The 13,995-nt window shown below is 43.4% G+C and overlaps 1 protein-coding gene across 1 annotated transcript; it reads left to right on the top strand.

The window, feature by feature from the left end:
* The first annotated feature begins 3,077 nt into the window (after positions 1-3,077).
* Positions 3,078-5,026, top strand: LOC119359764 (lecithin-cholesterol acyltransferase-like 1). The gene is made up of 2 exons (XM_037625855.1): positions 3,078-3,559; positions 3,743-5,026. Exons 1-2 carry the CDS (start codon positions 3,141-3,143, stop codon positions 4,650-4,652), a joined length of 1,329 nt encoding a protein of 442 aa, XP_037481752.1. The 5' UTR covers positions 3,078-3,140; the 3' UTR covers positions 4,653-5,026.
* The last annotated feature ends 8,969 nt before the right edge of the window (positions 5,027-13,995 follow it).

Genomic DNA, 13,995 nt, shown 5'->3' with positions numbered 1-13,995 from the left:
GTTGCCCTCGCAGCGCGATTCCGCCCATAAATTTGGCCGGAATCCCCGGCGCCGGACGGGCGGAACCAATGGCGGGCGACAGCAGATGGAGGTGGGTAAAGGGTGCGGGCTAAAATGTCCCTCCTGCCAACCGCTTTCCTGGGATACGGGGCACCATAGGGGCGAGGCGGAAACCTGCGTATTCGTGAGTTGGGGCCGAGATTTTGCCGCGCCCTTTACGGGTCAGACGTGTTTGCGGGCTCTGGTCGGGTAGCTTTTTCCGCGCCGACCCGTATTTTGGCGGTTATTTTACGGGTCACAGCTTTATACGGGGTCTGGTAGAGATGCTCTTAATGGCATGGTATTGCATTGCACAAAAGAAGAAAGAAAATAAAGCACATAAAAGAAATAATGACAGAACATGATTGTTGTAGAAATTGCATTATTTTATAATATGTAAAAGTAAGCATATGGTAGTGCAATTTTAAATAGTGGTATGAACCGCACACATATTGCATAAAAATTAAGTGAGTATATATTCATCTAAAAGTATGCATGAAAACCATGGGCTTTGGCAGCCAAAACTATGGTAGACTGTGATGCAAGAGCACATACATGTAGGCACCATGCGCACATAAACATGTAGACATGCCCACATGCATACACACACATGCACCACAGAGAATCATTATTAGCTTTTTGGTTGTGCGGATGGAGCATAATTAATACTAAAACTAATACAAAATTAAAATAACTTTTTGAAGGAGAAACAAATTAAATTTGCACAAATTATTGGCATTGGTATTACCATTCAAAAAGAAATAAAATGAAAAATAATTTAAACAAATGATAAATTGCATACAACTTACACAGAAATTGCATTTTTTAAATATGCAAGAATAAATATATAATAGTGAAAACTAAAACATAATAAAAAATAAAATTTTCTATGAAGGAATGAATTTGTGGCATTGGTATTAGCCTTTCAGAAAAAACTAAAACGAAATCAAGATAATGAAGTCTCAAAAAAATTAAACTCTTTAAGAAGAAACAAAATGAAAAAGAAAAAAATTCGCACTGAAATTGCACTTTTTGAAATATGCAAAGAATAAGCAAATATTAATGCATTATTCACATTCTGCTATATTTTACACATAGTGTAACTGCAATAATGTATTTTCTTTAAGAAGAAGTTTAAAAAAATTACGCACAACTTTGCACCAAAACTGCACATTTTCGGAATATATAAAAATAATCATATAATCATCAAATTTTGGCACATATTATATATTATTAGTTTGTATATAATTATATTCGGCCAAAGACCCACAAAAAACAAAAAATAACCAATAAAAGAAAGAAAAAGGAAAAAGGGGAACACATAGAAAGAAAAAACATAAATAAAAAAATGAAGCAAAAATACCCATAAAAGGAATAATTAAATTTCCTAAGGAAGAAGGAATGACTGGCATTGGTATTACCATTTAAGAACAAAAAAATGGGAAAAGGAATCTAAAACATACATTGACAAAATTTGCACAAAATATACATAAAAATTGCTCTTCTTTACAATATGCAAGAATAATCATATAAAAGTGGAACTTTTGCAAAAACTAAATATAAGAAGAAATGAGTAGTGGCATTGGTATTAACCTTAAAGTAGAGTGAATATGAAGTAAAGACTAAAACAATACCAATATAATGATTTTTTTAAACAAAGAATTAGTGGAGTTCGTATTTTCTTTAAGAAGAAATAAAATTTATAACAAAAACTTATGCAAAACTTTGCACAAAAATTGCATTTTCTCATAATATGCAAAAATATTCGTATAGTTATGAACTTTTGGCACATATTATGTATTATTTGTATGTATATAATTATGCCCAGCGAAAAACCCACAAAAACAATAAATAAAAGAAAAAAAGGAAAAAGAAAAGATGCAACCCAGAATTAAACGGGTGCAACCAAGACAAAGAAATCGGCTTGGTACAGATTTGACTGACCAAAACAATGTGCCAATCGATTCCTTCCAGCCCGGCCCAACAACGAAATTAAACAGAAAAAAATGAAAACAGCACAGATCTTAAAGCACAATCCAATGAACAAAAAATCAACTGATCGCAAAATAAAAAGTCAGCTGACTGAAATGTAGCTAAGTGAAAATGAAAACCATAGATATGAACATTGAAATTTCAGACGCATGCCTGTAATTAAGGGAAGGAAGAGAGAAATACTGAACCTGGAGTAGGGGTGGTGATCTCCAGCGGATCCGTGGTGTATCTTACATAGCAACTGAACCCCTTGATGCTAACAGCGGTGCTATTAGGAAAACGTTCTGTCATCTATATGTGCGCGTCATCTGCACACTTGGTGCACTCATTGGGTGCTCGTCCAGCTTGGGCAGTAAGAATGAATAGGCACATGGTCTTGCTCGTCAGCAGTTGCGCCTAGCGAGATGATGATGACGGCCATGGGGAAGATGGCAAGGAGATCAGCTGGCCTAGGATCCAACTTCTTGGCATGGTATTTGAATCTGATGAACGGGAGACAGCAGTGATATGGTCGAGTACCTTTTTTTCTGTGCGCTCTTTAGATTGTACTCGGCTTATCATAACCTAAGCCGAGTACGCGATAAAAGACTCTCGGCTTATAGGTTGATACTTGGCGACATGTGTTTTTTCTGTAGTGATGCTTATTTGTACAAGGAGAAGTCCATATTAGTTATACATGATTGATGTTCGTATCTTACTCTACAAGAGGTAATTGTAATACTAGCTAGCCATCGGATGGCGTAAGAATGAACGGTTCATATTAGTTGGGAGCATCCTAAAATTTCTGTAAACTCAAGGTCAATGTACTCATGTGCTATTTCACTGGCCAAAAACAAACACAAACAACAATATTAGAACAAGGCCTGAGATGCAAAACTAAATAAATCTAGGATATTTAATGGCCTCCAAATAAGGGTAACAACCCATGCATGATTGGTTTCCTAGCTAGCAGGAGGAGTACGAAGTAGACATGTCGGCATTAAGATTCAACGTGCATTGCCGGCTCAGGCTCCTCTGGCCAATACTACGACGTGCATTAATAGGGTTGTTCAAGTGTAGCCATGGCCACAGCTGGTACCACATACAGATAACGCTATCGTAGTGCAGCCATGGCCATGAAAACAGAGCTCCTCCGTTTGCTACCTCTGCTGCTCCTGCTCCTTCCGTCTCCCCTCCGCGATTACCTGTGGACTGATGAAGCCGCCAGCTGCAGAGTCGGTCAAGGCCAGCTCCAAGTCTACCACCCGATAATCTTGTTCCCTGGCATAAGTTGCCCCAACCTGGAAGCCCGGCTCACTGACGCCTACACCCCGTCGGTGCCGCGCTGCGGCGCACTCAAGGGGAAGGGATGGTTCCCTCTCTGGAACAAAACCTGGGACGTGCTCGACCATGATTACCTTCCGTGCTTACAGGAGCAGATGAGCCCTGTGTACGACCCCATCCTCAATGACTTTCGGAACAGGCCTGGCGTCGAGACGCGCGTGCCGGACTTCGGCTCCTCCTACGGTTTCACCTCAAAGGGCGAAGTGTAAGTTCATATTCAAGTGATCCCTTGGTAACTAATTCATTTAGTACTCATTTATTATACTGCACCCTTTTTCGAAAAGAGGGGAAAGCCGTTTCTTCTTGTGTACTATGAGAGTTCTTGATCCAGAAATTCGCCTTCTTCAAGGGCGGCCGTAACTTATTTTGCATGTCAAAACTTCTTCAGGGACGGACGTAACTTATTTTGCATGTCAAAACTCATTCAAGAACTGGAGGCAGTAGGGTATCGTGACCGCGATACCCTTTTCGGAGCTCCTTATGACTTACGGCATGCTCCACCTTCACCCGGCCAGCCATCTCAGGTGTACACCGACTACTTTGCCCGTGTCAAGGATTTGGTGCAGCACGCAAGCGAAAAAAATGGGAACAAGCCCATCATCCTCGTCGGGCACAGCTTCGGAGGAAAGGCAGCCCATGACTTCGTCAATTGGACTCCCCTTCCATGGAGGAAAGAATTCATCAAACACATGGTCCTAATCGCGCCCACACCTCCTACTGGCTTTGTGCAGGTGCTCATGAACCTCGTCTCGGGTCCGTCAGCCATTCTTATACCGACGGTAACGTCGCTAGATTTGCGTCCAATGTGGAGAACTTTCGCGAGTTCCCTTGTATCCTTACCGTCTACTAGGGTTTTTGCTCACGAGCCGCTTGTAGTCACCAAACATACGAACTACTCGGCGTATGACTACAGAGATTTGCTCATGGCACTCGGTTTCGGCACTAACATCATAAAATGGGTACTTCATATGAAGCAAAAGGTTGATGCTCCATTGGTGCCAACGACATACCTCAATGGTGTGGGTATCCAAACAATAAATCAGGCAGTATACCGGGATAGTAACTTTGATGTGGAGCCGGAGTATGTATATGGCGATGGTGACGATATCATCAACTTAGTTAGCTTGTTGACATTCGTGGAAGAAATGAGAAGGCAGCAACATCGGAGTAACATACACTTCAAGTTCATCAAGATTGCTCATACTAACCACTCTCACATTCTAATTCAGGAACGTTCACTCAAGAGAGTTATGGCTGAAATTCTAGAAGCTAATTGCAGAAGAGACATCATGTCATAGTTTTGTGTTTCCGTTCATATAAAAAATGTTGTATTCTCGTTGGAGAAGCTGGCATTGTTGTGGAATAAAAGTATTATGTAAGGATATTCTATAAATTGAATAAGAACCAAGGCCTTGGTTACTATACAAACATCCCTCGTCGTACATGGTTAGGACAAAGAGCATGTGCAGTTTGGACACTCACACCCAAAAAGAAGAGGTAGACCAAAAATGCTTGCCCATTTTCCATGTGTATCAGGTTGGGAAATATCTGCTGCACTGGGCCAATTGGTGCTACAAGTGCACCCATTTTGATTTAGCTATTTTAGTCATGAGGGTTGAAAGAACAATTATGAAGCTCATAGTTCAGCTAAGTTATCCCTTCGCTTAGCAGTGGGCCAGAATTTTGGCTGGGCACTCCTCATCATCTTGTAATGATCCCTTTGACGTTGCAGATAAATAAAGTTAGAGCGGCATTCTCACAAAAAAAAGTAAGCGGGATATAGTTTTTTGGTCCATGCAAAGGGGTGGACAAGCGGTTGAAGCATGTCCCAGTGAGCCTACTTATCTATCTTTACCTAATAATAAAGCAGCTATTAATTGTTTCTTACCATCATAATTTCGTCTGTCCGTCGTTCGTTCATTTTGCCCATATTATTTTCTATATCCGAGATAGTACTATTCATGTGATCATGTGGCCCCGCCATGCCCGACTGTTCCATCCAGAGCGATGCGACTCGAACGAAGCCTACCTAAGGGAAAGGCGCATGCAGTTTGGGTTGTGGCCCAACTAAGCTAGCCCACATAAAGGGCCAGGCAAACTTCCATCTGGAGTGATGTGACTCGAACAAAGCCCGCCTGAGGGAAAGGCGCACGCAGCTTGGGCTGTGGCCAACTAAGCTAGCCCGCATAAAGGGCCAGACAAAAATCCGTCTGAAGCGATGTGACTCGAACAAAGCCTGCCTGAGGGAAAGATGCACGCAGCTTGGGTTGTGGCCCAACTAAGCTAGCCCACATAAAGCGCCAGGCAAAAATATTATATGTTACTTGGAATTGAACTCACAACCTCACCATCGCCTACCTATTGTCAGCACCAACTGAGCTGGCTCGATGCTTTGCTAAGAAGAAAAGTGTGTTTCACCTATTATTAGTCCCACCTCGCCTCCTTGAATCCAATCCTACTAACTTATATAGGCCTTTCATTGTCCTGGTTATCAAGGAGCTATCTCGGAATCAATAAGCAAAGACTGAGAAAAGGAAGCAAAGGAAGGAAGTCATACATGCACGGTGGGCCTTGAGGGAGATTAACGGAAACAAGGAAGTGTAAATTCAGTCTCCGGCCGGACATGAGGAAGCTTCTTCTACATCAGATGTTGAAGGAAGTCTCTCGAGGTGCGACTATGGTCGGTCTTCAGCACTGGTCATGGCCCCACACTCCAATTTTTTGAGGAGTATATATTAGCATAAATGGCCCCGTTAGCTTGACGAGTTGCACGTCATGCCCTTGCTTGCTTTTGCAACGGCATTTCCTATACAGCGCTTAAGGCGCCGTTTACAGTGTAATATGCAAATTGGCGCACCCCTGGCTCCTGGGCCAGCCCATCTATTCTTCCTTTTTTCTGTTTTAACCAGCCTATCTATTCTTTTTTTTTCCTGTTTTAAAGACTTAAAAAGTGCGCGCGAGGGGTATGATTCGAACACACAATCTCCTCGTCTAGTTTAGCTACGGTAGCCAATGAGGAAACAAACCAAATGTAATTAGATACATTATGTTTATCCTTTTCTCCATCCTTTTTCTTTTTCTTTTTTTCTAATTTTCCATTTCCTTGTTCCTCTTTTTTCCTTCTTTTAAATGCATGAACTTTTTTATCAAAATCGATGACCTGTTTACAAATTCATGAACATTTTTCTAAAATCCGGTGAACATTTTTCGAATTCATGAACTGTTTTTTTTTCAAAATTGATGAAATTTTTGGAATTCATCAACTTTTCTGAAAAAATGATGAACTTTTTCCAAATTGGTGGAATTTTCTAGAAAAACAGATGAACTATTTTCCAAAATCGATGAAAGTTTCTGCAAATTTGTGAACTTTTCTTCAAAATCAATGAATTATATTTCAAAATCGATGAATTTTTTTGAAGCTCATGTTTTATTTCAAGATTCTTGAACTTTTTCAAATTCATGAACTTCTTTCGAAATTTGATAAACTATTTCAAAATAGACAACCTTTTCATATTGCCTGAATTATTTTAAAAAATGGACTTTTTCCATAGTGTTAAAAAAACAGTTTTGCTAAAGCACATCTAGATGTGCCATAAGTATTGCACATCTAAGTCCTATGTCATTGATCTTACGTTGAGATTCATGTAGATATTTCCTTTTTCTTTTTCCTTTTCCTCTTTATGCATGATTCACTCACTTAGATGTGCAATAACTAGAGCACATCTAGATGTGCCCTAGACACACCCTAAAAAAATTATTGCGAATCTATGAGTTTTTTTTCTTAAATTTACCTTTTTATTTTTTCAAATGATTTATATGGGTACACAATATATGTTAATGTTGTACTAAATGAAGTATTGAATGAAACTATTTTCAGATTGTAGACAACTAATGATCTTGTTCTAGTGGTTATTGCGCCAAGTCTTTGGTCGATGACTTTAGCATGCGGGTTGGAATCCCATGTCTCCCATGTTAATTCTATTTTTTCACGCCTATTTTTTTAGCAGATTAGTGGGCCGGGCCACTAGGCGTCGCGGCGAGATCCAGGAGCGCTAAACGGCGCTAAAAGCGCCGAATAGGAATTTGTGCAGCAGATATTGGGAAGTTACAAAACTAAGGGCTGGAAACTATGCACCATGCATACCATGGACCCGGCCCTGATGTTAGCCATGTCGCTTATGTTTAGTGGTCCAGTACTTTTTCCAGAAGAAAAATGTGTTCCAAAATCATCTAAAATGTTTTTATAATTTTTTGGTTATTTGGTCCGGTCAAAACGTTTGTTATTTGGACGCACCATCGTAGAGATAAAACCTTTACAAAATGAATAAATAAAAAATCACAAAACTGCCAGGTTGCGACAAGTGTCACACATGGAGTGTACCACTTGTTACCATGGATGGAGGTGGGAAGGACCTTTGCAAAGGGTAGCTTCTAACTAATAATTTCGGGACAATGGGCATGTTGCCTTGATGAACTGAACTCGGGCTGAAAATTATTGGCGCTGCATGCCCATGGGCCTGACCATGATGTTTATCCATGTGACTTAAGTTTATCGTTGCGGCGGATTTTCTAAAGAGAAAGAGTATGTGTCCAATATAATCTAGAATGTTTTCAAAATTTTCTCATTATAACAACAACAACAACGACTGCTCAGCTGGTAGACATTGAGTTATGACAGGGAAGAATTTACCACATGGTGCATGTGGTAGGCTATCTAAAAAAACTTAAAGAGAAAAAGTCATAGTTAAGATCCAGTCTTATTTTGAATGTTAAGATTCTACTCCCTTCATCCCAAAGTAAGTGTCTCAACTTTAATACAACTTTATACTAAAGTTAGTATAAAGCTGAGACACTTGTTTTTTTGGGACCGAGGGGGTATATAAGAGCATCCAACAACATTTCATATGCAATTGTCGACTCTGCACTAGCTCGTATCAACAACTACTCTTTTCAGCCCCTTTGTAGATGCACCACAACTCTGATTTTAATCCCGCGTTGGGACACAGTCCACCCACGCTGGCTATATGGCTAAAACCATACTAATTCACATTCACAAGATTCAGAGACGACGATTGCACCATATGGCAATGCAAACTCTGTTCTTCAATCTGTACATTAATATAATTAGCCATATACAAAGTTATGATATTTCCAGTAAAAGAAGTACCAAACCTACCTGCAGTGCAGAGAGCCGTCCAAGCAACTCGTGACACTCCTGTAACAGAGCTCGCTCCTCACTAGCCACATGAACCAGCTTCGAGATCACCACGGTCGTATCTTGAGCCTGTAGTATGGAGAGATTCCAGTTTAGACATTCATTCAGTACAACGTACAGAGATGACTACACATAAATTATTTACCATAGGGCTAAACGAGCGAACTGATATCCTGGCCGTCATTGTGAGCTCGAACATCTGCTCGAGTATGGATGCCATTGCCGGGAGGGAGGCCTGTACATGAATAAACAAACAATTTGTTCATATTACATGCATGTTGCAAGTATTATAGCTTTGGTTCTTATCCCAATGCAATAGTAACCATGTCTCACTCAGGATGTTTTTATATACAACCTCCACTTCAAATTAATTGAAAATGTAGTTTTGTTCTAAATCAAATTTCTTTAAGTTTGGCCAAGGATATAGAAATATATACTAATATATACCACATCAAATACATGTAATATAAAATTATATTTTATGATGACCCTATTGGACCTAATTTAGTGTGTTGTGGATGTTAATTTATTTTCCTATAAACTTGGTCAAACTTTCAAAAAAACTTATGAAAAAACTAGAGCATAATTGATCAAAGTACAAAATCAGCCCAAAAAACTTACAAATCCACAGATAAAAATTACACATTGAACTGCCTGCATCCATGTAACTGGCGGCCGTAGAGAAAGATCCCAAATGCTATATACCGATATAGCCCACGGTGCTTGTGTGCTAGTGGACCGACTCACTTTGTTGGGCTTTCATTTATTTTTGTTTTCTGTGAATTTTTTTCATTTTCAGTTTTATTTTTTTTCTGTTTCTATTTTCCCTTTTGCTGGCTTCATTTTTCTAGTTGTATTTTTCTTATTTTTTCTTTCTTTTTTAAGAAACAAAATAAAAGAGCAATTCACTAACATTTTTTAACATATGTGAATCTTAAACGAATATTATTTTAAAATAGTGAAACTTCATTGATTGTATGAATAACCTTTTTAAAACATGGATATTTCTTAAATTAACCACACATTTATAAAAATACATGAGCATTTTTATTAAATAAATAACATTCAAAATACGTTAACATTTTTTTGTTTCGCTAGGGGGGGGGGGTGTCTAAGAATGATATTTTAGAATTTTTTTAAAGAAAGAGGTACTATAGCCCAGACACCCAATCATATTTATCATTCCTGCTACCTACTAGTTGGCTGCAATCTTTCTCCTCATCTCCCATAGGGTTTAGGATTTATTGTGAATTAATCAAGAAACTTTTGTGAATTAAACGAATAATGGCCAGCTGACTTCGCTAAGATTAGTTCGGTTTTGTTTATTGCTTCTAATCAAAAGATTGAACATAGTGCTATCAACATACCTTCGCACCATTTGTAAGAGGAAGCCTGCAAATGGCTGATTTGGCGCACTCAACTGTGGACTCCAGAGCGAAGGCATGCTTGCTCTCCAGCTGCCCCCAACTCTCTAAATCACTCATCTATAGAATCGCCCAATAATTTGCCAACGATTGATCTCATCAAATTGTGAACATTTGGGATTGAAGTTGTCTAAAATTTATAAGACCAAAGATAAATGGGTATCAAATTAAAGCAAAACTGTACCTGAGGAGAGAGTATCTCATTCAACCTAAACTTCAGCTTCCCCTTCTCGAGTTGCGCTTGCTTCCTTGCTACCTTTCCTCTTAGCTCTGACACGCGGGCCCATGTACCCATCAACTGAACCTATGCAAAGCAAAATAACTTGCATCATTTGGGGAAACTGCAATCTGCACCATGTTGTGTGTGGTACACAATGTTTTAAATAGCGGGCTATGGCATTTAGCGGCGACCCTTAAAAACAGCTATAGCTGGGCTATAGCGGGCTATAGCGGAGCTATAGCGGCAAATTGTACATGAAATCATTTAGCAGCAACACCCTCATTTAGCGGAGCTATAGCCGGCTATTTAAAACTATGGTGGTACATCTAAGTTTTTTTTAAATGAAAATGAATCATGGACATAGGTTGTGTTGTTTCTTGTGTACATACACAAACGTATATAACCATTTGTTAACTCCACAAAAAGTTCATATTTGTTTTGCCACAAAAAGGGCATATAATGTGTGAACTTTACATAAAAAGAGCATATAATGTGTGAACTTTACATGATATATACTCCCTCCGTCTGGAAATTATATGTCGCAGAAATAGATGTATCTAGACATATTTTTAATTCTAGATACATCTATTCTTATCCATTTCTGCAACAAGTTATTCGGGACGAAAAGAGTATTATTCAATTATGTCTTATGTCTGTTTGCACCAGTCATATATAGATTTTTATCTTTTGATGAAGTTGGTATGAATATGCATAGGCATGCAAAATTGATATGAAATTGAACGACTTGCATTCCGGAGCTAACCATACCTCGGCGTTGGCCGCCTTGCTCCTGCACGCAGCGTCTGCCTTGGCGTTCATGAAGCGCCACTGCAAGAGCCGGCAATGCATCATCCTCATCTGGTGTCCGGTTTCCCCTATCCCCCCGTTGCTGCGTGACACCGGCGAGGACGGCACGGTGGCCGGGATCGCAGGAATGGAGTTATCCGCTCCGCCGGACTTCTTCCGGTTAAACAGATGGCCCCACCCCATGCTGAGCAAGCTCTTCTTCCCCTTCGATTCCGACACGGTCGCCAGCGTCTTGGCAGGCGAGCTACTCCGGCGCCCCGGCGAGAGCGCCCACTGCGAGTTGCTCGAGCCGAGCAGCCGGACGGAGCTCGTCCGGGCGATCATCGGCGAGTTGGGCTTGGGGATCGCCGACCTTGCGCTGGACCCCCTGGAGGCGTCGCTGCACTCGGACCCGGAGCTCGCCACGTCGGCGCGGGCGTCGAGGGAGTAGCCGGCGGCGAGCCTGCGGAGGTCCGACGGCGCGACGCGGCCCGGGGTGAGCGTGACGGCGGCGGGCTTGGACGACGGCAGGAAGCGCATGGAGCGGCCGAACGCGTGGCCGGCCCCCTTCCCGGACGACCTGCCGATCTTCCTCTCCTCGGCGTCGGCGTCGGCCTCCGCGAAGCGCGGGAGCTCGGTGCAGCTGCGCTGGCGGGAGAGCGACTGCAGCGATGGCGCTGCCACGGGAACGGCGTTGGGGCTGTCCATGGTGTCGTTGGTCAGGTGGTCGGCGAGGGTGGCTACCGAGGACGGCGCGGCGGTTGGTGCGGAGGTCAAGGGCGAGGACGATGACTTCTTGATCTTGCCGTCGGAGTAGGAAGGCCACATGCTGCGTGCGGGGGCGGCGGGGGTTCCTGATGGGGCGGCGGGGTCGGACCGGGAGACGGAGCGGCGGGCGCTGTGGCGCAAGGGCGAGAGCGCCGCCGCAGGGATGACAGAGCGGCCGGGTAGCTGGTCCGTGCCGGAGGAGGGGGAGGAGGACCACCGTCTGGACGACGACATGGCGGATGGGATGGTGCGTGCTCCGCCGAGTGCAGGTGAGGATGGAGGACAGACAGAGCTAGCGTCTTGTATGTATGTAGGCATGCATACGGATTACTGGATAATATTGGCGTAGAGACGAGCCGGCCGGCACGAGGTGATCGACGGACAGCGACGCCGTCCGAGGCTGAACGGGTCTGCCGCCGTGCAGGACAGAGCGGGATGCGTGAGAGACAAATGGAAGAGTCTGTGCCCCCAACTTGATTAATCAAGATAGAATGTGACGCACACATATCTACCGGTTACAGTAAGTTTTTTTAAGGGGAAATCAAGTTTTATTTATCGAAAACCACATGATGTGGGATACAATTTTGGTCATGAGATTGATCAAATCAAACGTGGTATCTCAGATCTAATGATAGTGCAAATTTAACTAGACTATGTGCTTCATAATTAATAACATGACCTTCAAAATGAAATTATACTGAAATAAAAGACCCAAATAATTCAACATAAGCCACGGGTGTCCTTCCTCCTCCTCCTTAAGAAAAGTCTTCTTCCTTCTCTCACCGGTGTTGGCGATCCGCTCCACCTCCGATGGCGTTGGGGCATGGAGGTGCAGAGGATCTCGGCCCCCCGTCGATGGGAGGGACCATTGTAACGCCCCGAGACCGATGCACAAGGTGTCTTCCAGTTATTCGCTGTTGTTGCCATGTCATTCGTTTGCGTGTTGCATCTTGTCATGTCATCATGTGCATTGCATCATCATGTTTTCAAAACATGTATCTGTCTCGGTCTCCCCGTTCTTTCCGTTGTCCGTTCTGAGCCCAGACACACTCGCACGCGCCCGCGGCACGTCCGAAATATTATTTTATAAGTGGCCGGAAAATGTTCTGGGAACGGAATGAAAGTTGGCGTGCGGTCTTATTATAGTGTAGATAGACCGCCTGTCAAATTTCATCATATTTGGAGTTCGTTTGACGCCCCAACGGATAACTATAGCGACAATATAGTCGGTTAAATTGTCGGACGTTTTCGGTCTCCGAAAACTGTTGCCGGGCTTTCCCTCTCTTTCCTCCCTAGACAGTCTACACAGTCCACTACCAACCGCCAGGCCACCTAACCCCTCTTTGCACAGTGCATCAACCCCCTCGCGTGCGTGTCCGAAACTCACCCGAACCCGACCCGCTCCATCATCACTGTTGGGTCCGGATCATCCCCAAACAACCCTAAAACATCACCGTTTTCTTATTTGGACTCCCTAGCCTATTTTTCCTGACCGTCCGATTTTGATCGGAGGGACGAGATAGCCCCTAACCTAACCAACTCGCTATATATATTAGTCTAACCCGAGACCGAATCCGTAATTTCTAGGGATCCTCCTAGCTGCCGCCGCCACTCCTCTTGTCTCCTCCGACCTCGGGTTCTTCCCCGATTCAAATCCTTCCTCGAATTTCCAACTGGACCAACCACTCGTTGCCTGCCCAATCCACCACTGCAGCAAGCCGCCGCACCAGCAGGACCCCGCATCCCCGCTCCACCCCTCCTTTCTCCCTGTTCAACTCGTTGCTCCCTCCCATCTCAAATCTCTCTCTTTTCTCTCTTTCTACAGGAACGCCAGGACCGCCCCGCAGCCAGCCCGAGCGCTCGTGGATCGAGCGCTACCTCCAGCCCACAGCCACATCGAGCTCCTCCTCGAGCACCGCGCCCGCGTCCAGCAGATGAGCGCCGCCCCTCTCCTTCCCCGTGGTCTCTCCCTCCCTCTGGTTCTTTCTCTGTCTCTGAATTCTTCTCTCTCTCTCCCTCTCGATCTTCTCCAGGGAACCTTGACACCCAAGGTGGAAGCTCGCCGCCCCGCCATGACCTTCAGCACCATGGTCATCCCCTGCATCAAGCCCGACCACCTCCTGCTATTTCCCTTCCTTGCCGTCGCTGCGCCAAGTCCCGCCGCTGCCAAGCTCCTGCCAGAGCCGTCCCGTCCGTGGCCTCCCGCGAGCCACCGTCCAGAATCCCGA

The sequence above is a fragment of the Triticum dicoccoides genome, chromosome 1A, assembly GCF_002162155.2.
Source record: "Triticum dicoccoides isolate Atlit2015 ecotype Zavitan chromosome 1A, WEW_v2.0, whole genome shotgun sequence".
Lineage (NCBI taxonomy): Eukaryota > Viridiplantae > Streptophyta > Magnoliopsida > Poales > Poaceae > Triticum > Triticum dicoccoides.
This window is presented reverse-complemented; position numbering and strand designations above follow the sequence as displayed.

Bases quoted from the DNA above. Each gene is read 5' to 3' on its own strand.
- LOC119359764 (XM_037625855.1), top strand. From the start codon at position 3,141: ATGGCCATGAAAACAGAGCTCCTCCGTTTGCTACCTCTGCTGCTCCTG. The intron at 3,560-3,742 runs GTAAGTTCATAT...AAACTTCTTCAG, and splicing joins TTCACCTCAAAGGGCGAAGT to GGACGGACGTAACTTATTTT.